This window comes from Manihot esculenta, chromosome 2 (assembly GCF_001659605.2).
Source record: "Manihot esculenta cultivar AM560-2 chromosome 2, M.esculenta_v8, whole genome shotgun sequence".
Taxonomy (NCBI): domain Eukaryota; kingdom Viridiplantae; phylum Streptophyta; class Magnoliopsida; order Malpighiales; family Euphorbiaceae; genus Manihot; species Manihot esculenta.
Window position 1 is genome coordinate 11,564,451 of NC_035162.2, and position 23,242 is coordinate 11,587,692.

Sequence of the window (23,242 nt, forward strand, 5' to 3'; positions counted from 1 at the left end):
GTGAAATCAAATGAGAATTGATGGTGGTCCATTTGTAGAAGAAGATTCAATTCCTTTAGGGGAGTAGAAGCATCATAAATTAGCTAAGGATGAATAACTTCCTGGTTGTTGGAAGTTTGATTTCTAAAGATGAAGTGGTTGTGACTGTTCCCACGAATCAGTTTGGGGTTGTACGAGTAATTAAGATTAGTAGAATCCAGTGGTAGACATGGTTGCTGTTTGATGTACTTGTGTTTTAGTTTTGATTGATTTAAATGGTGATTGGGACCATAGGTCCTCAATTATTTTATCTCAACATCTATGCCACGTCAAAAGCCAATGGAATTTTATCTCCTCCTAAAAGTTATTGATACCGATAACACATTCTCTTATTTATTTTGTTTACTGTCTTTTTTATTTTTTATTTTTCAATATACAGCACAGAATATGTACCACTCCCTCCTCCTCCTGTCATAAAAATAAATTTATTATTAAGAAATATTATATAAAATTTATTATTTTAACTACATTAATTATATTATCTTAATTCAATTCTTAAACAATTTTTTATATCATAGATAATGTCAAACTCAATTATAAAGGAGTGTTTCAGGTCATACAAGTGGTCCTCACTCAATTTCAGTGATCAGTCAGCTTAATCACACGAGGCCATCTTGTAACCTCACAAGTTACAGGGCACTTGTAGAGAGAGGATCCAATTGCAAAAATCTTGATTTTATGATCAATCGATTTCAGTCCGATTGGTCCTTGGGAAAGGTCTAGGTGGATGAAAGGGTAAAAATGTGTAATTGACCATTGGAGCGTCAATTGCACGGGGCAGAAGCTTCAGAGGAATAGTGGGGGTGGGGGCAGAGGGTGGGAAGTCTGAGAGGCTGGCTGGCTGATGGAGAGTAAAAGCTGACATTCTGAGCCTGACAGTGGGGTCGTCTTGGTCCTTATATTCCACTTGTTTTTATCCTTTGGGCCCACTTGTTAAAGCCAAACCCATATTTACCGTTGGATCTGTCTCCGTTTCCTCACTAGTACCTTCATCTTCATCGGGCGCCAACACTATGGTAATCATTTCGTTTTTTTAAATATTTTTATTTTCAGTGGGAAACACAAAAATAATGTTTTCTTATTAAAACACATAAATAATGATGACATTAAGGTATGGAGGGTTCATACAGACTCAAAATTGTATTGTATAACATTAAAATGTGGGCCCGGATAGTGTTGTTGGGCTCTCCTGATTTAGAAGTCCCGTATGTGGATTCCAACGGGAAATGGTCGTTTAAGCCCAATACCAAGAAACGGCTATGACCTTGGCCTATGGATTATGATCATAACATCACTTGGAGTTGGCAAATACTGATTAATCAAGGGATTGAGCTTTTTTTTTTTTTTTAATAATTATGTACATGAAACGGATTCATGTAATGGTTTGGTTAATCAACCGATTTGAACCGATTTTGTTAAGAAGTGTTGCATGCAATGTTCTAATACTTGGAAAAAGAAAAAACTCCAAATTGAGCCGTGACGTTCTCGATTCATATCTACATATATTATTCTCAGGGGAAAAAATGAGCACATACCTAGAAATTATCATGGTTTCGACTATTGACATTTTACATTTTTATTTTATTTACACGAGGGTTTTGCACGTGGAGGTTCGCGGGTCCCACATTGCAGGGAGCAGATACTTGCGTCCATTTATACCAAATGCGTTGTAGCTAGCTCCTGTCGTTTCGTCCACCAAAACCTCCCCAGGATATCCCGAGTAAGCTCCTTTCCCAAAAATACCCGTGCACGCGCTCACTGCCTCTAGTGGAGCCTCAGCACTCCCCTGGAAGTACCCGTTATTAAACGGATTCGTCACAGTTCCCGTCAAAACCGTAGCCAAATTAATGATCATGCCGTCGATTCCAACATCGCCGTTTGGAGAGACCAAAGGAGGGTTCTGTGGTCCGTAAATGGGCTGGTGGAAAGGCCACGCGCACTGACCAGGGCACTGACTCAACGAGTTACCCACCCAGGCGTAGGCAAACTTGCCCGTCTTGCCCTTACCAGATCCATGTGTCCCACATCGACTCATGCAAAATCCCTCAACCGCCACGTCGGCAGATGTAAACACCAAATTGACTGAATTATACCCGTGGCCAGCTTTGGAAGCCAACGCTACAAGCTGTATCATTTTGAGTGATTTTCCAAGAGAGTAGTTCTCGTCAAGGACCTGATTGCCCAAGGCAACGGTGCATGGGCCACCTTTGTATGTCCCTGTCGTTTCCCACCAGGACGACACTGAAGGCGATGGAGCTTTACCCGAATTAAGAGAGTCGAGAAAGTCAACGATTATGGATCGCTGGCTAGCAGAGAAATTGCCATACCAGATTAGATTAACGGCGACGTTGCCCTTAAGAAGTGGGCCGTTGTGGTACTTAAGCAGGAGAGGCTGTTCTTGAACCAGAGCAGCAAGTTTTCTTGTGGTGGCTAGGCCAGGGTGAAGCACGGAGAATAAAACAAGAAGTGAAGTAAAGATGGTGAAATGGGAAATGGAAGCCATAGGGAGAGGGTGAAGTTCAGCACTTTTTTTTTTGGATGAGTGAATGTTGTGATTTTGATCGAGGAGGCGGCTCTGGTAAGAGTATTTATAGTGGCGAGAGGAGCTTGCGTCCCTGGCTACAGCTGGGATTTGATTGTAACGCGTGGAGTTGACTTGCTGAGTGTCGAATACGTATCCTGCGAGGAACCTGAAATTTTTAGTTGACTTGGACATGGCCATTAAAGGTAGGTAATGTCCTGGGAAGGGGCTAATTACTTGTGAGGTTTTGATCTGATCCATTGAAAATTTTTCATGTATTGCTTGGCCTTGCGAGATGCACACAAGTGCCTCCTGCTTGGAACCTTCGTTTATTTCTTAGGTTAATATTATCGGTAGCTTTTTTAGTATGATTATTAGTCCCTTGATAATTTTCAACACGTAATTACTTAACACTTTATTGAGATTAGCGGACACTTGCAACTTGTAAAATGTCCACCGAAAGTAATAGCAACCAATAATTTAAAAAATATGTAAATTATTTTTTTTTTAAATATTTTTTACAAAACAAACAAGAATTTTAATTTTTCATGAGGAGCAATAAATGATTGGCAGAAATACTAGTAGTAATATATAAAAATAAAAATAAATATTCTACCTCCTTTTAAATTTAGTTTGTTGAGATTTTCATTTTGTTTATCTTATGCAAAGGAAAGCATCATACAACTATATATCAAATTTATCCGAAATGGATGTACTTGAAGGCAATTATTTGGTCTTAAACTATGAGCATCAAACCACTACTTTCTTTACTCCAACACCAACGATGCAGAGATAATGATTAAAAAAAAGATGCTCAACATAATAATTGATTAATTAATTTCTTGTATACTGTTGTGTGATTGCTGTATTATTGCTTTTCTTTTTCTAAACTATGGATTCTGTTCTCTTAAGTTACCATTATTATTAATGTTAGTGACTGAAAAAAAAAACAGCTCCCTTGTAATGGAATCCATCCATATTCCTTTGTCAAAATAATAACATTATCTCAAATAAAAATTTAAACACATTCCCATTATATTCCACTTTAGTCTAGCATAAGCTAGTTAAAGATCCGCAGTTTGAGGATTATGAACTTCACATTAATTTCAGGCAGAGATCAATCCCGACCTTAACATAAATTAATTAACAAGTGAACATCATCTTTAGTATTATCGCATATATTTTAAGCCAGTAATTAGAAAAGAAAAAAAATAAGAAAGGGAACATTCTCACGTGTGGGAACACACTTTGAGGTTCAAAGTTGATGATGCTTAATCCATGCAAAGCTGATAATAATGCTTCATAATTTGGATTTTCTTATCGGGAACAAGTAACAGCTACCACTTTTAATTAGGGTAGTGTGTGTTCATGCATTTAGTTAAAATTCTAATTTATTAATAAGAATCACAAAATTCAGAGATTACAAAAAGATAAAGACATAAAAATAAAATTAATTTCGTTCTCGTGGATCTTGGGTTGGGGGAGAAGCAACGGGTTAGTAACCTTTTGATAGTGAGTTCCAATTAATCACTTCAAATAGACTTTCATTCAATTTTTTTTCAGAAAAATAATAATTACTATTATGGTTACATATATATTTAGGTAAAATTTGAAACCACAAGTGGGGGCAGTACAAAGCATAGAAAATGAGACCCACTTGGTATTGTTGGTTGTATGGTGGGAGAAAATCAAAGAAAAGGAGGGGCAACCGTCCAATCGGTAATGGGTGGACGGTGCACGTTATTTGTGGGCTTCTAGAGACTGGAATTGGGGAAGAATATACGTGGCCATGGATTGGATGATTATGAAGGCCACTTGTAATGAGAAAGCGCCAGTGGATTCACGGTGGGAGAGGTGGCTTCTGCTCCAATTTCTAAATGCGTAGCGTGTGGTTCAAAATATGGTTTAAGGAAAATGTATGTATGCATGCGTTGGTTTGTGTTAGTGGTCCGTGGACAGTGTTGAGTGCTTTCGCAGAAATCGCGTTTCTGGGGACCTACCATATGGATTTTCCCCAACAAAAATTGGATGGAAGGCTAGAGAGCTTCACAATTTATAACCTTTCGGTTGCTGAATTGCTCGGTATATCTTTCGGTGTATAGCCTGTGTCTATTTTATAAAAAACGTTTTTTTTAATATATATTTTGATATTTAAAATACTTAAAAATTAATTAATAAAAATTATTTTTTAATTAAAAAATTAAAATCTTTTTTTTAAAAAATGAGTGTCTTTTTTTATATTATTTTCTTATTTTAAAAATCTTATTTAATGCAACTAAACTGTATATATATAAATTTATTAATATCTTCTATCTTTCAATATTACTAGCAAATAATAGCAGAAAGTATTGTTATGAAAATTATTTTTTATTTACAAGTTATTTTATTTTGAAACAAATGGAGGCATGGAGTAGATGGAAAATGAATGGAAGTTGGGAAGATGGGAGAGATAGGAGCTAGAGGAGCCTACTTCTCTAAATTTTTGCTTTACTTTATAGTACATCAAACATCATGAAATGCGAAGATTGACCGTTAATCTGTTGGCATTCCCGTTACCGTGAGTATTTGATTAGTTTGATTTAAAAAATCAAATTAACGCTAAATAAATTAAAAATTAAAATTTTATAGTTTATAAAAATCGAACTGAATCGATTTTAATTAGAAATTAAATCGAATCGAATCGGTCTGATTCGATTCGATTCAGTTTGATCGGTTTTAATTTTTAATAATTTTTTTTATTTTTTACACTTTATTTTTAATATTTTAAAATTTAATTAAAATATTTTAATCTTAATATGATTTCATTTCTCTATATTATTGAAAAAATATATTATTATCACTAATCGGTTCGGTTTTTTTATTTTTTTTATCAAAACCGAACCGAACTGAAATAATCGAAATTTCTGAAATTAAAAACCGAATCAAACCGAAATATATAAAAAATCGAACTAAATTTTCAAATCGATTCGATTTGATTAATTTTTTCAATTTGAACCGAATACTGCTCACCCTTATTCCCCGTTAGTAAAATTTAGATTGCTCCTCAAACTAAATACGCTATATATATTTAGAATTTTAATAGAAGTAATTTAATATTCTAAAATTTAAAATATAGAGTTTATAATTTATTTATATTTATCTTTTTTTTGTCCGTTAGTGACGTATAACACTTCCTACTATAGTGTTACTTGTCTCAATCATTTAAATTATGCGTACGTACGAAAGAGTTAAAACATCTCTCCATACCAGGTGGTCATTTAATTTTTTTTGGCGAACGTGTTGACAGAACTGCAAGATAACTGAGCCTATTCTTTTTATCTCTTATTACAATCATCGGACTAGATTATCTCCTAGTGGACTTGCGTGCATAGTCTAGACTGAATTGCGCGATATTGAACCAGCATACACGAATGCAGCCTGATGAATTTTGACCCGTACCCTTCTCCTCTATTCAGGGTGTGAAAAGTCCCACTGTCATCATAATTTAATTAAAAAAATTTTAAATTCTTAAAAAATGATAAATTTTTGTCTGTTGGATATATTTTTTCTTTATTTCTTGAGAAATCAAACTTTATTTAATAGGGATGAAATTACTTTCCGAGACTTGATTAAATTACTTCATAACAATTTAGCCTCTAGTCCTCTCACTTCTAATTGGAGCAACACAAGCTTACTTAGCCGCGAGTAAACATTAAGATCTCACAATCTATTAATTATGATTTTCTTGTCAAATGAAAAACAATTGGTCGTGTTAGAGTTGGATGTGTGTGCATCAGGCTGAGAATGACCTTTTAATCAATGGAGCTAACCCTAAACTCATATGAAAGTGATTATGTGAGTAGTTATCCTTGTAAATTTACAAGTAAATAAAAGAGTAAAAAAATATAAATAATTATTTGGAAGAAAACCTACATCTTCATTATTCATGAACGTTGCGCTACAAATGAATGAGCTAATGATTATAAATAATAAAAGAATCTCTCTGTCTCGCAATTCTACAGCCTACTTATGTTCCATAAAGAATATATGTGAGCACGTCCTGTAATATCTTCTTTCAGACCAGAGTCGAACAAGCTGCGCTTGAAGGGTCAAACAAAGCAGGAAGCAAGTATTTCCTGGCATCAACACCATGTGCGTTGTAGCTAGCCCCAGTTGTTGAGTCCACCAACAGATCCCCAGCATAGCCAGGATAGGCTCCCTTGCCATATATCCCAGTGCAAGCTGAAGCAGCTTCAAGAGGAGCCTCCTTTGGACCCTGGAAGTATCCATTTCCAAAGGGGTTGGTCACTGTCCCAGCCAAAAGGCTAGCCAAATTGATGACCATACCATCAAGACCCACATCGTTGTTGGGTGCTACAAGTGGTGGGCTTTGTGGTCCATAGATTGGCTGGTGGAATGGCCAAGCACATTGACCTGGACATTGAGTCTCAGAATTCCCAACCCAAATGTAAGCAAATTTGGAGATTTTGCCATTGATTTTTTGAGCACTCATAGAAGAACCATGAGTGCCACACCTGCTAGAGCAAAACCCTTCAACAGTCGCATCAGATGATGTCAAAACCACATTGATGGCATTAATTTGACCACCCTTTTGCGCTAATTGAACAATGTGCTTGCTCGAGAGCGATTTACCTAATGAATAGCTCTCATCAAAGATTTGAGTGCCCAAGGAAAGTGCAAGAGGAGCGGCTTTCTTGGATTTGAGGAGATGGTAGTATTTCTCGGTGGATTTCCACCAGGTAGCAACAGAAGGTTGGGATGTGGAATGTTGAGTAGAAGAAAGGGAGGTAATGAAGTCTGAGACAATGGCACGTTGGGCAGGTTTGAAGTTTCCGTACCAGATCAAATTGATAGAAATTTTGCCAGAAAGGAGAGGGCCATTGTGATATTGAAATAGCAAGGGCTGTTGAGTTTGGTCAGACTCTGCGAGTCTCCTTGCTGCTGAGCTGAAATGAACAAGAGAGACCAATAAAAGAAGCGTAAGATGAAAATGGGGGACAACAAAAGAGGCCATGATAACAGGTTTAAACAAGACTTATAGCAAATAGAAGAAGTGAAGAGCGTTGGAGTTGGAGTTGGAGTTGGAGTGAAGAGAAGAGAATGAGAAGATGGGTATAAATAGGGTTGAGAATTGAGAGAGAGTTCTTTTTGGGGAGGGAAACTACCTGGAACTAGGTGGAAGGAGTGGGAGTTGAATAATAACGCGGTGTTTGTTTGGTTCCCCAAGTAACGTGCGGCTAGTAGCTCGCGAATCTAATGTTAAGTTCAGCAGAATACAGTGTTAGGACAGCTAAGGGGGAAAAAAACAAACAATAAGACGTGCCAATGTGTAAGGGAAATACGACAAAAGAGTTTGCTATTTGGTCAGACCCTCTTCACTCGGGCATATGCAATGCCTGAAAATATTAAAGATTTTTAAAGTGTATACATAGGTAAATAAAATTTTAATAACTTCATAATTTTTTTTTTTGATAAATACCAGACCATATGTATTTTGGCAATTCTAAATATGAATGCAGCTCACAGATTAGGCAAAATTCCACCACCAACATTTGAAGAGTTAGACAAATAAGTTGTGAGCCACCGGCCACCCCAGTTGAAGGTTTCTAGTTTCTAGCTCCCGCAATCACAATACGGTTGCAGGAGGTTCTAAAAGTCACGGAATCAGGCACGGTTTTCAAGCCAATGACGATGGGTCGCTAGCTATTACTGACACTTTTGTCCGAGTCTTGCACCATCTCTGAATTGGAGGGTGCTCTACTTCTTTAAAACATTGTTCTCTGCTTCTGTTACTCGTGCTATAAAATTTTCTAGCTGAAAAATCAGTGCCGTCCACTATTCAATGGGATCGAAGATCTCATACTACTACACTGTCTACAAGTTTTCACTTTTTCAAGACCAAATTTTTTATACAAGAAAGCCACAAACTAGTTGTTTTATTTTGCATACTTTTTTTTTTTCCTGTGAATTTTTCTCCCCCTCGATCACTCGTATTCACAGGCTAGAGCTATTTCACGCTATTTTAAATTTGGATTTCCATTTGATCAAAAAGAAGAAAAAAAGTCCTAATATTCTTTGTGCCAACTTTAGCATTAAAATCTGGTAAAAAGGCTAGAATGATTAGATTTACAACTAAATTAGAGCAATACCTGAAGTTTATCATGTACTAAAAGATCAGGTCCAAATCGTTGTGCCACAAATAACCCTATTTTTTTATGGAAAATTCCCACAATGGAAGGCTATTTATTATCTTGTCCTTTATTGAGAAGGAAGTCTATAGGCTAAGCAAAGCTTATTCTCTCATTTAACAGACAAATCTGATAAACAGGAACTGCATAAATATTTTTTTTTTAAAAAAATCTTCAGAAACTAGGCAAAATTGGTTTAAAAAAATCTAGACACGAATGGGTTGATAATGAGAAAACAGAAGCTATAAGTATTGACCAGAAAACAATTATGGTCTGAGGCCTGTCTTGTTTAGCCATCAAACATATGGGTAATTGGATGCAAATAATAGCTTGCCAAAGAGTAGACTCCATGAATCATAAGCATTATTTATGGCACACCTGCAACCCCTTTGCTTCCAATAATGTTTATGATGATTAAGGTCATGGGAGGAATTAACAAAGATGTCACCATTTAAAAAGGTGGAGCTCCGAAATTCTCCATCATCTCCTGCTTCGGAAGAACCTAAGAATTGCTGTTAACACCTGCCAATACCATTAGCAGACCCTAGAAGATAGCAAATAGGTTTGCATGCGGTGTCAACAATCACCCAAAACTGCTCATTTCTCCATCAGCCGTGAATGCCAAATCCTCCCCATTGCATTTCAAGGACACTAGTTGCAGTTATGGATATGAGGAGGGCCATTAAAATGATACTTGCATAGTTATTTATCTCAGGGACAATGAATTGCCCCATAAGAAGACAAATAGCTTTCAAATAAACAATAAATTTATGTATGTAGATGACAAATGGTTCAAAGATTACATTAGAAAATAAAAAAAAGGTAAAGGTTTGCAAGATCAATAACTGAATTTTATTCATATTATCTGGTGACAAATTTGCATATTTGATGCTAATCCTTGATAAAGTACAAAGAATCAAAGAATTTTCTTTTGCCTATTTGATGCTAATACTTGATACTATAAAGAATCAAATAATTTTCTCTAAATTATCTAAAAGCTACAAACAAGTAGAGGCATATCTAGTGTTCTTTAAACCAAAGAAGAGCAGGCTGAGGTTGAAGGGTCAAACAAAGCAGGAAGCAGGTATTTCCTACCATTGGCACCATGTGCATTATAGCTAGCACCAGTTGCTGAGTCCACCAAGAGATCCCCTGCATAACCAGGATAGGCTCCTTTGCCATATATCCCAGGACAAGCCGATGCAGCTTCCAGAGGAGCTTCCTTCGGACCCTGGTAATAACCATTTCCGAACGGGTTGGTGGCTGTCCCTGCCAAAAGGCTAGCCAAATTGATTACAAGACCATCAAGACCTACATCATTGTTGGGGGAAATCAGTGGTGGGTTCTGTGGTCCATAAATAGGCTGGTGGAACGGCCAAGCACATTGACCCGGACATTGAGTCTCTGAGTTACCAACCCATATGTACGCAAATTTGGAGTTCTTGCCATTGATCTTTTTAGCAGACATAGAAGAGCCATGAGTGCCACACCTAGAAGAGCAGAACCCATCAACCGCTACATCAGCTGAAGTCAAAACCACATTAATAGCATCTTTTTGGCTACCCTTTGACGCTAATTGAAGAATTTGTTTGTTGGAGAGCGATTTGCCAAATAAATAGCTCTCGTCTAAGATCTGGGTACCCAAAGAGAGGGCAAGAGGAGAACCTTTATGAGATTTGATGAGATGGTAGTATTTCTCGGTGGCTTTCCACCAAGTAGCAACAGAGGGTTGGGCTATGGCGGACATAGGAGAAGAAAGGGAGGCAATGAAATCAGAGACAATTGCGCGTTGAGAAGGCTTGAACTTACCATACCAGATCAAATTAATAGAAATTTTGCCAGTAAGAAGAGGCCCATTGTGGTACTGAAACAGAAGGTTTTGTTGGGTTTCAGTGGAATGAGTGAGTAGCCTCGCTGCTAAGTTGAAATGGAACAGAGAAACAAACAACAGTAGATGGAGAAAGAAATTAGCAGAAACAGAAGAGGCCATTGATAGAATTGATGATATGAACAGAATTGACGAAGACACAATAGCTGTAGAGAAGAGTGGAGGATTGGATTGAGGAAGTAGAGAATGAGAAGAGATTTATATAAAATGATGGGTGAGAGTGAGGCAAAGTAGAAGCTACGCGGTTGAGGTTGGCAAACAACTGTAAGTGGGTGAATGATGAAGGAAATGCCAGCCAGATTTTGCGCGTTGGTTTGTTAATGAGAGCGCGCTGCCAGTCTCGCACTCTCGCTTTCCGTCTATATTCCAATTAATGAGTTCGCCAGCTAAAATCAAAGGGGATGTTAATGAATTTGAAAGAAGAGAAGGTCATTTCCTTTTTCTTTTTCTTTTTTTTTTAATTGTAATCTCAACAAAATAAAAAAAAATTTTAATATATTAAATAAAAAAAATTATAATTTGTGTGATTAGTTCAAGAGAATTTATAACCGAACTTTGGTATAAAATATTTTTAAAAATTTCAATAGATTTTTTAATAGTTTAAAAATAAAAATATCTATGTTCATAAATTTAATCTGGTAATAAATATATTTAAATAAATTTAAGAAATTTTAAATTTTATTTCTCTAATTTTTAATTTTGGATATAAAAAAATATATATATATAATTTATTTAAACTAATAAATTCTTTATTTAAATATGCCTTCTAATGAGACAACTTGTTTATGAAAATGCTAATATAATTAGCATTTTTTAATATACAAAATTACTTTAATAAATATTATTTCACATTATATTGATTAAATGATTATTTTACCATTATTTTAATAATAAACTGATAAAACTTTTAATTGTTTTTTAATTGAAATCTTTGTTTTTCATAATTTCTAAAATATGATGCAAGTAAAAAAAAACAAATTTAACTTTTTTCAAGCAAATTCATGTCTTTTTCGCCGCCCATAATCCATAGCTGGTGACAGGTAATGAAGTTCCACCACAATCTATATTTGTATAAATATAATAAAATTAATTTTTAAAATAAATTTATATAAGAGTGATAAGTCAACCTCTATTTTATTATCCTTAATTATAAAAAATAAATAAAAACATTCTAGTCTAAATCGAATTTACTGATAACAGAATTTATATAAAATTTTATATATTTATATTATAAATTCACTTAAATTTAATTTAAATAAATTTCGAGTTAAATATGTAGATGAAATATTATTCTGATAAAATGGTTACGACTGAAGAGAATTTTATTAAATCCTGAATTAGGTACCTAAAAGTTTTATAAGTTATGTTTGATATTTGTTCAATTATATATATATGAAGCTCAAAATTGTTCAGAAAATTAATCTGGAGGGCTAGAAATTCTCGTAATTATTATTTATTAGTAAAAAATAATGATAATAAAACAATATATATCAATGAATTTTCATTATTATCCCCTTGTGCTCATGCAAGCTCCAAAATAAATATATACAGGTATACGTATTAAAATGAATGTTGGTAAGTAATATGATGAATTGTTTCTTAGACCAAAGTTGAACAGACTGAGGTTGAGGGGTCAAGTAAAGCTGGAAGCAAGTATTTCCTGCCATTTACGCCATTTGCATTGTAGCTAGCACCAGTTGTAGCGTCCACTAATAGCTCCCCAGCGTAACCAGGATAGGCTCCCTTGCCAAATACTCCAGGACAAGCAGATGCAGCCTCCAATGGTGCCTCCTTTGGACCCTGGAAGTATCCATTTCCGAATGGATTTGTTGCAGTTCCTGCCAAGAGGCTAGCCAAATTGATGACCATACCATCGAGACCCACATCGTTGTTGGGTGCAATCAGTGGTGGGCTCTGTGGTCCATAGATTGGCTGGTGGAATGGCCACGCACATTGACCTGGGCATTGGGTCTCAGAATTCCCAACCCAGATGTAAGCAAATTTAGAGGTCTTGCCATTATTAATTTTCCGAGCAGACAAGGCAGAGCCATGTGTACCACACCTGCTTGAACAGAACCCTTCAACTGCAACATCAGATGAAGTCAAAACCACATTGATAGCATCTTTTTGGCCACCCTTTGACGCCAATTGAACAATTTGCTTACTCGTGAGGGATTTGCCTAATGAATAGTTCGTGTCGAGGATTTGGGTACCCAAGGAAAGGGCAAGGGAAGACGCTTTATAGGATTTGACAAGGTGGTAGTATTTGTCAATGGCTTCCCTCCAAGTGACAACAGAGGGATGAACTGTTTTGGTTTTTGAAGATGATAGAGAGGTGATAAAATCTGTAATGATTGCCCTCTGCGCAGGACTGAATTTGCCATACCAGATTAGATTGACGGAGATTTTGCCACTAAGAAGTGGACCATTGTGATACTGAAATAGCAGTTGTTGCTGGGGGGCATCGGATGACTCACCGAGACTCCTTGCTGAAGAGCTGAAATCAACCAACGAGACTATCAGAACAAGGAAGAGTAGAACATGGGAGGAAACAAAGGAGGCCATTATCAAAGCAGAGGTGATGAGCTTAGGATTTGTTTAGAGGATATATTTGATTTGGAATGAAGAGAAACAGAAAAGGATATTGCATTATATAGAGTATAGCAAAGAGAAATACAGTAAAACGACAGGAAGAGAACGCGTTTGTGATTATGATGAGCTTGAAGATGCCAGCTAATAAGGATTTAGGACGGGGCATGGGAACGAGGAGGATAGAAACACAACAATGAATGCTATTTGATTAGGCAGACACGCTTAAGGATTCCATAAGCAACCTGCCGAGCCCTGCCGTGCCCTGGAGGATTGGGGATTTTTTTATTATTATTATTGGTTTTGATGGTTTAGTTATAGTGACGTGAAAATGCCGTAGATTTAAGGGCAGCTGATTTTTGTTAAGGAGGTAGCATCCACCTTAAAGTTTGACAAAAACCGTGCAACTATAAATGCAATGGGTCTCACATATCCGCTGTGGACAGCTTGATTCTAATATTCCATGCATATCTCTATTCATGTCTCTTTCTAATATTCTTTGGACTTATTTTTGGTTTATCTATTAAACAATTGGCTTTGTTTTTTTCTTTTAATAAAACGAATTCATGTTTTCAACAGATAATAAATTTTTCCTTTGTAGATTAATTTATGTATCTCATTCAATTATGGATTTAAATGACTAACAGGGGCCACCAATCCTCATACAACTTTATATTTTAATTAAAAATAAGTTAAATGTTGAATATGGGCATGCTTTTCATAAATAATGAGACTTTTTTCCCTAATAAAAATGATGATCCATATTTTAAAAACTTATTATTTTATCAATCAAAGTAAATTGAAAGCAGTGATTTGCATAAAGACAATCAACGGTTTATATTTTTTTTATTTTCTTTTTGGCAATAAAAATGAAATTTAAAAATAATAAAATTATGAGTAAAATATACAAATAAATATTTTAAGCCCATTATCGACCCTTTAGATTTAAATACAAGACACTTCATGTCCATCATTAACCTTCTAATATAAATTAGTCTTATTACTGTGACATAGATGAAAATTATAAATTTTGGTCCCATTTTGCTTGGTTGTTATTTCTAGATATATTTAATAATAATAATAATAATAATTAAAAAAAAAAAAACTCGTTGCTTTGAGTGGCTTAGAAAATTGTACTCCTTAAACAAAATCAATTATGCCCACATATTTCCCATGTAAAGCTTTCTTGCTTCTTCTTTCCTTCTTCTACAGAAAGAGACGAGCTTAGTCATAAAAGAGCAGTAGCTAGAAACGAGACAACTAACGTCCCTTCATTAGTGTTTGGGAGGCAAGAAAATTAGCTGGCATGCAAAAATAGTAAATTTGGACTAAACAATTATTTAACTCCTAATATGCAAGCAAAGCTGCAAATGCTGAAGAAAGCCATTTTCATTAAAAAGCAAAGCAAGATACATTGCTTTTCTGTTATTAATCAACAACAACAAAAAAAAGATAAAAATAAAAATAAATCAATTGCAACATCCCTCTCTCTAATCTCTATATGTGCAGCATATACATTAGTTCCACTAATAACTCCAAATCTAATCTTAGGGGAAATCCTAAATCAAATGCCTCCAACATTTTCAGACCAGGGTTGAACAAGAAGATGTAGAAGGATCATACAGAGCAGGAAGCAGGAACTTCCTGCCATTTTCTCCATTTGCATTGTAGCTAGCACCAGTACTGGAATCTACCAGTAAGTTGCCGGCATAACCCGGATAAGCCCCTTTCCCATAAACCCCAGGGCAAGCTGATGCTGCCTCCAATGGCGCCTCTTTTGGACCCTGGAAGTATCCATTTCCAAATGGGTTCGTGGTAGTCCCAGCCAAAAGGCTAGCCAAGTTGATTATCATACCATCAATACCCACATCGTTGTTGGGTGCAACCAATGATGGGCTCTGTGGTCCATAGATTGGCTGGTGAAATGGCCAGGCGCAGAAACCAGGGCACTGAGTCTCTGAGTTACCAACCCAAATGTAGGCAAATTTATAGTTCTTGCCCTTAACATGACCAGATTTGGATCCAGAAGCAGAACCATGAGTCCCACATCTGTTGAGGCAAAACCCTTCAACAACTACATCAGAGGACGTGAGTACAACGTTAATAGCATTCATCTGATCTCCCTTTGAGGCCAACTGAACAATCTGTTCATTAGTGAGTGATTTTCCTAGAGAATATGTTTCATCTAGTATTTGGTTCCCCAAAGCAGTGGAAAGGGTGGACTTTTTGGAGGTGAGGTGGTAGTATTTGCCGATGGTTTTCCACCAGGTAGCAACAGAGGGCTGGACAATTTGGGGTGATGGAGCTGACAATGAAGTGATAAAATCTGAGATGATGGCTTTCTGGGATGTCTTGAATTTGCCATACCAGATGAGGTTGATTGAGATTTTACCAGAAAGAAGAGGACCATTGTGGTAACTCAAGAGCTGAGGCTGATCTTGCACTAGCTCATTAAGCTTTCTAGCACCAAAAGAGACTTGAAAGACAGAGACTAGGAGGAACAGTTTCAGAACACAATTAGGAGCAAGAGAAACCATTTTTTAAAAATTAAATACCCAAAATGTGGATAAAATAGAAGAAGAAGAAGAAGAAGAAGCAGCTGAGATAGCTTGTGTTTATGTATGTGATATAGAGGGGGTAGAATCAGGCTATTTATACAGGTCCAGGTCCAATAAGAGGATTTTTTTTTTCTTTTATTTCTTTTTATTTTTTTTAATATAAAGGAGGAAATGAGATCAAGTTTAAAAAAGAGCAAAGGGAACTTGGCAGGAAAGAAAGGGGGATGGTCTGGCATTGAGTTACTACCAGTGGACCCAATTTTTTAATCGGATTTGAATTTAAATTTTATATTACGTGATAATTAATTAAAAATAAATGCATTACTCATTAAATCTACACCACTACAAAAGTTTTTCTTTACATGAAAATTAAAAAAATTAAAATTTTAATTGTTAATAATACTGGATATGACCTTAGTATGGGGAGTTAGTAAACCAAATATACCCAATAACTTTGGATGAGTTCCAGACGTGAATATTTCCCAAACATTAATGATCACAGTTAGCAGATTCTCACATTGACGAAAAAGCCCTCTCCATCAAGCGAAACAGTTAAGCATTGCTGAGTTGAGCAAAAAGGTTAAAAAAGAAAAAGAAAGCAAAAGAAAAAGAGGGAAGTGGATAGACGTTAAATAGACAGGCTGGCAGCTATTCACAAGTGGAGTATTATTTATTTAATATATGGGGAAGTGCAGACTGGACTGGTCCAGCTGGCATTTGGTCAGGTATTCAGCAAGGGCAGCTACTCCCGTAGCTTGTATTATCAGAGCAAGTGTAATTATTTGGTAAAACAATAAATAGGAGCTGTGAGACTTGAGAATTACGAGAATCGAGTAATTTCCATATGCGCAAAAATAATATAGTATTAAAATTATGGTATTTTTATAATTAAATTTAAAATAGTTGAATTTTTTGACATTTCTTGGTATAGATAAAATATTTACAAAAGAAATATCTAACAAAAATATTTAATGTAAATATGGTTGAGATTTATTTTATAATATTATTTATTTTTACGCTAATTATCCTTGCATGATAAACGTGATAACTATGTAATGTATGTGTGTGACATGACTTTTTCTCACTGCATGATAGAAGTGAGCTTCATAAGTCAGACACCAGCGCCATAAAAAGGAGAATATTTTTTTAAAAATTTATAAATCAAAATTTTACATTTTATAAAAATTTTAACTCAACTAAATCTTATATTTTTTAAAAAATTATCAATTCCCAGATCATACCAAATTTTAAAACTATGTATAAAACCCATTTGAATATTTGACGAAATTAAAAGGGCAAATCATATTAAAATGTAAGTATATAAAATACTAAAAATGATATAAAAACCTAAGTCAAATGAATAATTTGCCTATTTCATCTTTTTTCTTTTAAAAAAAATATTTTACTCCTTAATTTTTTATTCGTTATATTTACTCATTCAGTTTTTAAATTATAAATAATTTAATTTATATTATATAAAAGCAAGTGTACATATTTACTCATTCAGTTTTTAGATTATAAATAATTTAATTTATATTATATAAAAGCAAGTGTACATCACACCTTCGATTTTCATTGTAGTCTTAGGAAAATATTAAAAAATAAATTACACCTTTACTCTTTATTTGGAAAGAATTTTGTTTTTTTAAATAAGAATTGGAGATATTGAGTAAAACAGATTTTTACTTTTTATTTACATACACTTATCACCAAATTAAACCTATGAATTTTTTAAAGTAATGGAATGTTTGTAAAATTTAAAAATTTTGAATTTATATTTAAGAGAAAGTTAATTTTTTTTAAAGTACAGTTTTTTGACGATTTTTAATTTTAACCTACCTAATTGATGAATCTTAAAAGCTTTCAAATATTATTTAGAAAAAAATTTTCTTTCATGTTAAGCAATAAGAATTTATTGAGATCTAAAAACCATAAAAAAATTTAAAATCATTTGAAATTATATCTCAAAAATTATATTTTAAAAATATTTCTCTCTATTTAATATTTTTGTCCATCTTTTTTATTTTATTTTTCTCAAAATTATTATCCACTTTCATGTTTTTAGACAGTAATAGCATATAAATTAATTATTATAATCCTATTTATATTTATTTTATTTTCAACAAATTTCTCTAAATATCTTTATAAAATTTAATATATTTAAAATGATTATAATTAAAAAATGGAGTGTCAAACTGTGAATATAATTAGTGTTTGCAACTCTATGCTTTATTTTCATTTACATAAACAAATCAAATCACTAAACCTAAAATGAAATATGTAGAGAGAGATAGCTGTCCTCATCCTATCTAAAACCTAAATTCACGAGCTTATACTTTTTTATTTTTAATGTTATCATGAGCGTTTAGTCCACTATTGTGCGGATAGAGCTTTATTGGCCCCATAACTTTTTTTAATAAAATTTTTACAACCGTGATCTACTTTCAGCTAATATCCAAAAGTTATTCTATCCCTTAAAAGGGCAACAATAATAAAATAATACTTTAATAAAAAGAATCATAATTATATAACTTAGCCTTAGCCAAGCAATGAATGTTGAAGAGTTTTGGCAATGCCTCCACTAACAGTGGGCTGAGTTTCCGGCGGATGAAGAGTCGTGTCTGATGTTCAACTGTAGAAGCATCCTACAGGGTTAGATGGTTTTGTAGGTGCACGAGTGGTTTGTAGCTTCATTAGCTATACCTATTTCCTAAATCTATACTCAATTCTGTGTATCTTTAATAGATTTGCTTATGCGCTGCAGCTTTGACTTCATTTCCTCGAATACTTTCGGGGATTCCTCTTGTCTGCTAACTTACATATACCATTTTGATTTCAGACTAGGGTGATTCACAATTTTTATTTTGCTATGTAAAAAAATGAAATTATTTTTTAAAAAATTAAGTTTTCTTTTCATTCACCGTGATTTATATTTTAAGTTTCTGCTAAATTATAAAACCTTGGATGCTACATGGCATTGTTGAGGAATAAAGCTACATCAAACGTGACATGTTTTTGGGTTCCATTGACTAAAAGTTGTAGAGAGCAATGCCCAACATGACAGCATTTAATTTGAATACCCATATTCCAAATTCACACTGCACAGATTGATTGCCTTTGTCTACTAGTCTGCCATATTAATAGCACACTTACGAATACTATCAGAAATTTTATAAAGAAATGAGACAGCCTTGTAGTCAAAGCTTTTTGAGGTAATCATAAAACCTTGGATGCTACATGAGCATCCAGCCTTAGTATTAAGGCTTGTCCCCATTTTCATATATGGCATGGAGATGGAGTCATTGATGCTTTGGCAATACACCCTTATTTTTATCATTAATAATGGTCATGGCCAGCATATAGTTGCAGCAGATAAACGGCGTGGACTTGAAATTGCCATTCAATTACCAACTTCTCATCATCAATACCAATAACAAATAATATGTAAATGAGTTCACGAGTTCATAAACCAATAAAATATTTATAAAGTCAAACTCATCTAATTCCAGTCATTATTAACAGAGTATGCAAATGTAGACTGGGGTGAGGGATTTGCTAATACCAAACAAAACATAACATAACGTCCATACTGAACTGGAGCGTACAGTTCACCCGTGATTAAGCAACCATAAAGCAGGTGAGCTACTCAAATTACCAGGCATTGCATGTGACCCCACACAAGTATGGTACATATTCTTTTTTCTGGGAAACCTAGATAGGGACCAAAAACAAAAGTTTTAGAATCCCATCATGTTCAAGTTCACTGCATTTTTGTATTGGATTCAAAGTGCATTGCACTTCTGCTTTCGATATATTAATTAATTAACTAATTAATTAATGATTATGTATGAACCAGGCTCCATAGATTATTTAATATCACACGCTTTACTTTGTAAATCCCATAATATTTCTCTTATAATACTGTTATTTTAAATTTTTTTTCCTATAAAATCAGTGCCAAATTTTAATATCTTGAAGGCAGCAAAGATTTGGCTGAGAAGTAAGAGTCTCTGCAATTAACAACAGTATAGAAGTTTGAGAGTTGAGCCCTTGTTCTAATGAAGACACTTAATTTATCCAGTGACCTTATAATATTTATATATATATATATGGCAATAGAATGGCATCGTCCGTACAAGAAAATACTCTTTTTTTTTTATTATTGACATGGAAATGCGAAAACAGCCCAGAAATGGGCAGCCTGTAGACATGGTCCGTTAATGTTCAATTTTGTGCGCTCCTGATGTGACCATCAGCCAAAAGTTGCCCAATCTCCATACAAATGAAAACGATTTCAAGGAAAGGAAACGAATATTGCCATAATATGGCTTCCTCTTATCTTATCTTTCTACGTTCTCGTGATCTATGTTGTTTAAAAAACAGTGTGAAGAAGTTGCTCATGAAAGCAACCCACCAACCTCCACTTGCTCCCTATTCATGCACCATACTCTTGTATAAATACCATCTCTTTCAACTCCCAAAATCAGACCTTCTGATCTTTCTCTCAAAAATTTCAAATTTCTTTAATCTTCGATTTTCCAAATGGGTATCCCTCGATTTCAGAGAACAGTAGTCCCTCTTTTCTTTCTAAGTTTTCTCTTATTAACCTTAGCTAATTCGTGTCTAGCTGCAAGAACACTAACTTCATTGTACCAACCGCCACCCTTGTCTCTGACATACCATAACGGTGCTTTGCTTGAAGGAAACCTTCATGTCTCCATTCTCTGGTATGGCCAATTTTCACCATCTCAAAAATCTATAATTGCAGATTTTCTTCTCTCTCTAAATCCATCGGCTCCTTCAACTTCTTCTACACAACCTTCAGTCTCTTACTGGTGGAAATTAATCCAAACCTACCTCAAAAAAGCTGGCAAAAGAGAGACTCATATACTTCTGTCAACCCAAATTTATGATACAAACTGCTCCTTAGGCAAAATCTTGGAGAAATCTCAGATAACCGAGTTGGCCACCAAGGTTAACTCGAAACCCGGTGGTTTAACCCTCGTCTTAACAGCTGAAGACGTTGCCGTCGAAGGATTTTGCATGAGTAACTGCGGGTTTCATGGCTCAAACACTAAACACGAGTCGCCTTTTATATGGGTCGGGAACTCGGTGACTCAATGCCCTGGTCAATGTGCATGGCCGTTTCACCAACCTATATATGGACCACAAACGACACCACTAGGTGCACCGAACGGCGACGTAGGTGTAGATGGCATGATCATAAATATAGCCGGTAGTTTAGCAGGTACTATAACGAACCCATTCGGGAACGGTTATTACATAGACTCCGGTGGCGTCCCAATGGAAGCGGCTTCGGCTTGCACAGGGATGTACGGGAAAGGAGCATACCCAGGTTATGCTGGGGAGCTTTTAGTGGATTCTAGCAGCGGTGCTAGCTATAATGCTGTGGGCGTCCATGGAAGGAAGTATCTGTTACCCGCTTTGTTTAATCCTTTGACTTCCGAATGTTCTCCTATTGTGTGAGCTAGGTGCTTCGGATATCGTGGCACTTTGCGATTGGTGATGGTCTGCTCTACAGCTGTGCTATTGTACATGTGTATGTATCTGAAAACCGTAAAAATAAATAAATTCCCAAATTAAAAAAAAAGTATTTCCTTGCGTGGGTTTCTGGTTAGGGTTATTAAACTTGGGCGGGCCGTCCATTTCTATTGGGCCATGCAGTATATACTAATTATATGTGGCCCATAGCAAAATGTGCAAGTGGGACCTTTCATTAAAAAAAAATCAGAAGAATTAATGTTTTATAAAATAAATTATATTTTAATTTAATTAACGAATCAATATCTATATTTCTAAAATCGAATCCTTAGATTTTCTAGTATAAAGTCATTAACTGCTCCGCATACGAGTCAATTGTAGCTTAGCTGAGCTAAGCTAGATGGTAAAATAAAAAAATTTAAACAATATACGAAACCAAATTAATGATTATTTTTAGTGGCGTGAATGAAGAATCATCACGGGTGTTGAATAACAGCAGTACGGGAGTTGAAAAAACTTGCCTACTTCCTATTACTGCTATCTGTAATTAAGTAGTTCTATATTCTATGAGTAAATGACCAATAAAAATGAAACAAATACAATAATTAAATAATATTTAATTTAACCACAAACAAATAATAATAATAAATATGATAAAAAGTAATTAAAAGAATTAATGACAAAATCAACCATGAAATGAACATTTTTTTCTTACAAAATTTTAGTTAGAAAAAGTATACTTTCTAATACAATCTGCAAAATAGAACATATATAATGCAATGTATGGTTGGCGTCTTGGTTTGATTTTTAGAAAGGACTGAGTTTGCCTTGTAATTTTGTGATATTACCAATTTTTGCGTATGGCGGAAAAACTGATATTTATTAAAAAGAAAAAGAAAAAGCAAAGCTGCATTATAGAGAATTGTGACAAAATTTTATTATCTTCATTATAAAGAAAAGAAAAGAAAAATTGCAATTTTCAATAGATACTTATTAAAAAAAGTAAGGGTGCATAATTAATTTATTATAATTAATTCTCAAGTCAGATCAGGCGTCCAAACAAATTTGATTACTTTATGACACTAATCTTATGAGCATTCAACAGCCATCGTACTTGAAAATACAACAGAAGACGATTTCAGGAAAATACAACAAATAATCCATTATCGGCCAGTCGACATAAAGGCCAAGCTGTCTTCATGGTTTTCTTGTTGTTGAAAATAATGTCTCTACTTACAATGATGCCCTATATTCAAAAACCGAAATCTCCATCCCCATTTTCGTAATTTTTTTGGAAACACCAAAGTATTAAGTTGAGAATTTCGTGTGAACAAAATTAAAAATTAAAGTTGCATCTCTACTATAATAGTATAAACGTTTTGCATTCTGATAAATACTTGATTTTAGAATTAATATCGTTATAAATTTGAAAGCATAAATATATAATTTTCTGATCGCATATAAATTTTATTATAATTTTATTTTTATTATATCACGTTAATTTAATCTATAAATTTTTTAAACGTTTTTTTATAAAATTGCAATTTCAACTCTATAAGATTGTTTAGTTACTTTGCGTATGGGGATTTTGCAAGAGGAAGCTCCATTGGAAAAAAGAAAATAATAATAATAATAATATCCATTTAAGTCAATACGTCATTCATGCCGTTCAGGATACAACCGTAAGCCTATTATGTCTTATATTGGAGGTATTAAGTGATCAATTTAACTAGATTTATACAGATAATGGCCTAGCTTAGTTTTTTCAGTTAATTAAATTAAAGTCCTATTGCTTATTTAAAAAAAAAAATCGAGCACTCATTAATAGTAAAGGATTTTCTTTCTAACATGAAGTAATCTGTTGAATTAATTTAAATCTAATTGTAATAACCGTTTTTAGGTTTTTTTTATTATTTAATTTTAATTAAAAATTCTAAAATATTTTGAATGTAAAACT

At 34.4% G+C, this 23,242-nt stretch overlaps 6 protein-coding genes across 6 annotated transcripts; 1 reads left to right on the plus strand and 5 right to left on the minus strand.

Moving 5' to 3' along the window:
• Nucleotides 1–1,521: 1,521 nt before the first annotated feature.
• On the minus strand, nt 1,522–2,772 carry LOC110606471 (protein EXORDIUM-like 2). The gene has a single exon (XM_021745279.2). It carries the CDS (start codon nt 2,759–2,761, stop codon nt 1,625–1,627), a length of 1,137 nt encoding a protein of 378 aa, XP_021600971.1. The 5' UTR covers nt 2,762–2,772; the 3' UTR covers nt 1,522–1,624.
• A 3,680-nt stretch (nt 2,773–6,452) lies between these two features.
• Nucleotides 6,453–7,727, minus strand: LOC110606550 (protein PHOSPHATE-INDUCED 1). The gene has a single exon (XM_021745408.2). It carries the CDS (start codon nt 7,572–7,574, stop codon nt 6,615–6,617), a length of 960 nt encoding a protein of 319 aa, XP_021601100.1. The 5' UTR covers nt 7,575–7,727; the 3' UTR covers nt 6,453–6,614.
• A 1,850-nt stretch (nt 7,728–9,577) lies between these two features.
• On the minus strand, nt 9,578–10,890 carry LOC110605742 (protein PHOSPHATE-INDUCED 1). Its single transcript, XM_021744369.2, has one exon. The coding sequence runs from the start codon at nt 10,736–10,738 to the stop codon at nt 9,779–9,781; it is 960 nt and encodes a 319-aa protein (XP_021600061.1). The 5' UTR covers nt 10,739–10,890; the 3' UTR covers nt 9,578–9,778.
• A 1,169-nt stretch (nt 10,891–12,059) lies between these two features.
• LOC110606915 (protein PHOSPHATE-INDUCED 1) lies at nt 12,060–13,385 on the minus strand. The gene has a single exon (XM_021745925.2). It carries the CDS (start codon nt 13,199–13,201, stop codon nt 12,236–12,238), a length of 966 nt encoding a protein of 321 aa, XP_021601617.1. The 5' UTR covers nt 13,202–13,385; the 3' UTR covers nt 12,060–12,235.
• A 1,205-nt stretch (nt 13,386–14,590) lies between these two features.
• Nucleotides 14,591–15,860, minus strand: LOC110603856 (protein PHOSPHATE-INDUCED 1). Its single transcript, XM_021741823.2, has one exon. The coding sequence runs from the start codon at nt 15,760–15,762 to the stop codon at nt 14,809–14,811; it is 954 nt and encodes a 317-aa protein (XP_021597515.1). The 5' UTR covers nt 15,763–15,860; the 3' UTR covers nt 14,591–14,808.
• A 4,292-nt stretch (nt 15,861–20,152) lies between these two features.
• Nucleotides 20,153–21,503, plus strand: LOC110603857 (protein PHOSPHATE-INDUCED 1). The gene has a single exon (XM_021741838.2). It carries the CDS (start codon nt 20,326–20,328, stop codon nt 21,268–21,270), a length of 945 nt encoding a protein of 314 aa, XP_021597530.1. The 5' UTR covers nt 20,153–20,325; the 3' UTR covers nt 21,271–21,503.
• The last annotated feature ends 1,739 nt before the right edge of the window (nt 21,504–23,242 follow it).

Bases quoted from the DNA above. Each gene is read 5' to 3' on its own strand.
- LOC110606471 (XM_021745279.2), bottom strand. From the start codon at position 2,761: ATGGCCATGTCCAAGTCAACTAAAAATTTCAGGTTCCTCGCAGGATAC.
- LOC110606550 (XM_021745408.2), bottom strand. From the start codon at position 7,574: ATGGCCTCTTTTGTTGTCCCCCATTTTCATCTTACGCTTCTTTTATTG.
- LOC110605742 (XM_021744369.2), bottom strand. From the start codon at position 10,738: ATGGCCTCTTCTGTTTCTGCTAATTTCTTTCTCCATCTACTGTTGTTT.
- LOC110606915 (XM_021745925.2), bottom strand. From the start codon at position 13,201: ATGGCCTCCTTTGTTTCCTCCCATGTTCTACTCTTCCTTGTTCTGATA.
- LOC110603856 (XM_021741823.2), bottom strand. From the start codon at position 15,762: ATGGTTTCTCTTGCTCCTAATTGTGTTCTGAAACTGTTCCTCCTAGTC.
- LOC110603857 (XM_021741838.2), top strand. From the start codon at position 20,326: ATGGGTATCCCTCGATTTCAGAGAACAGTAGTCCCTCTTTTCTTTCTA.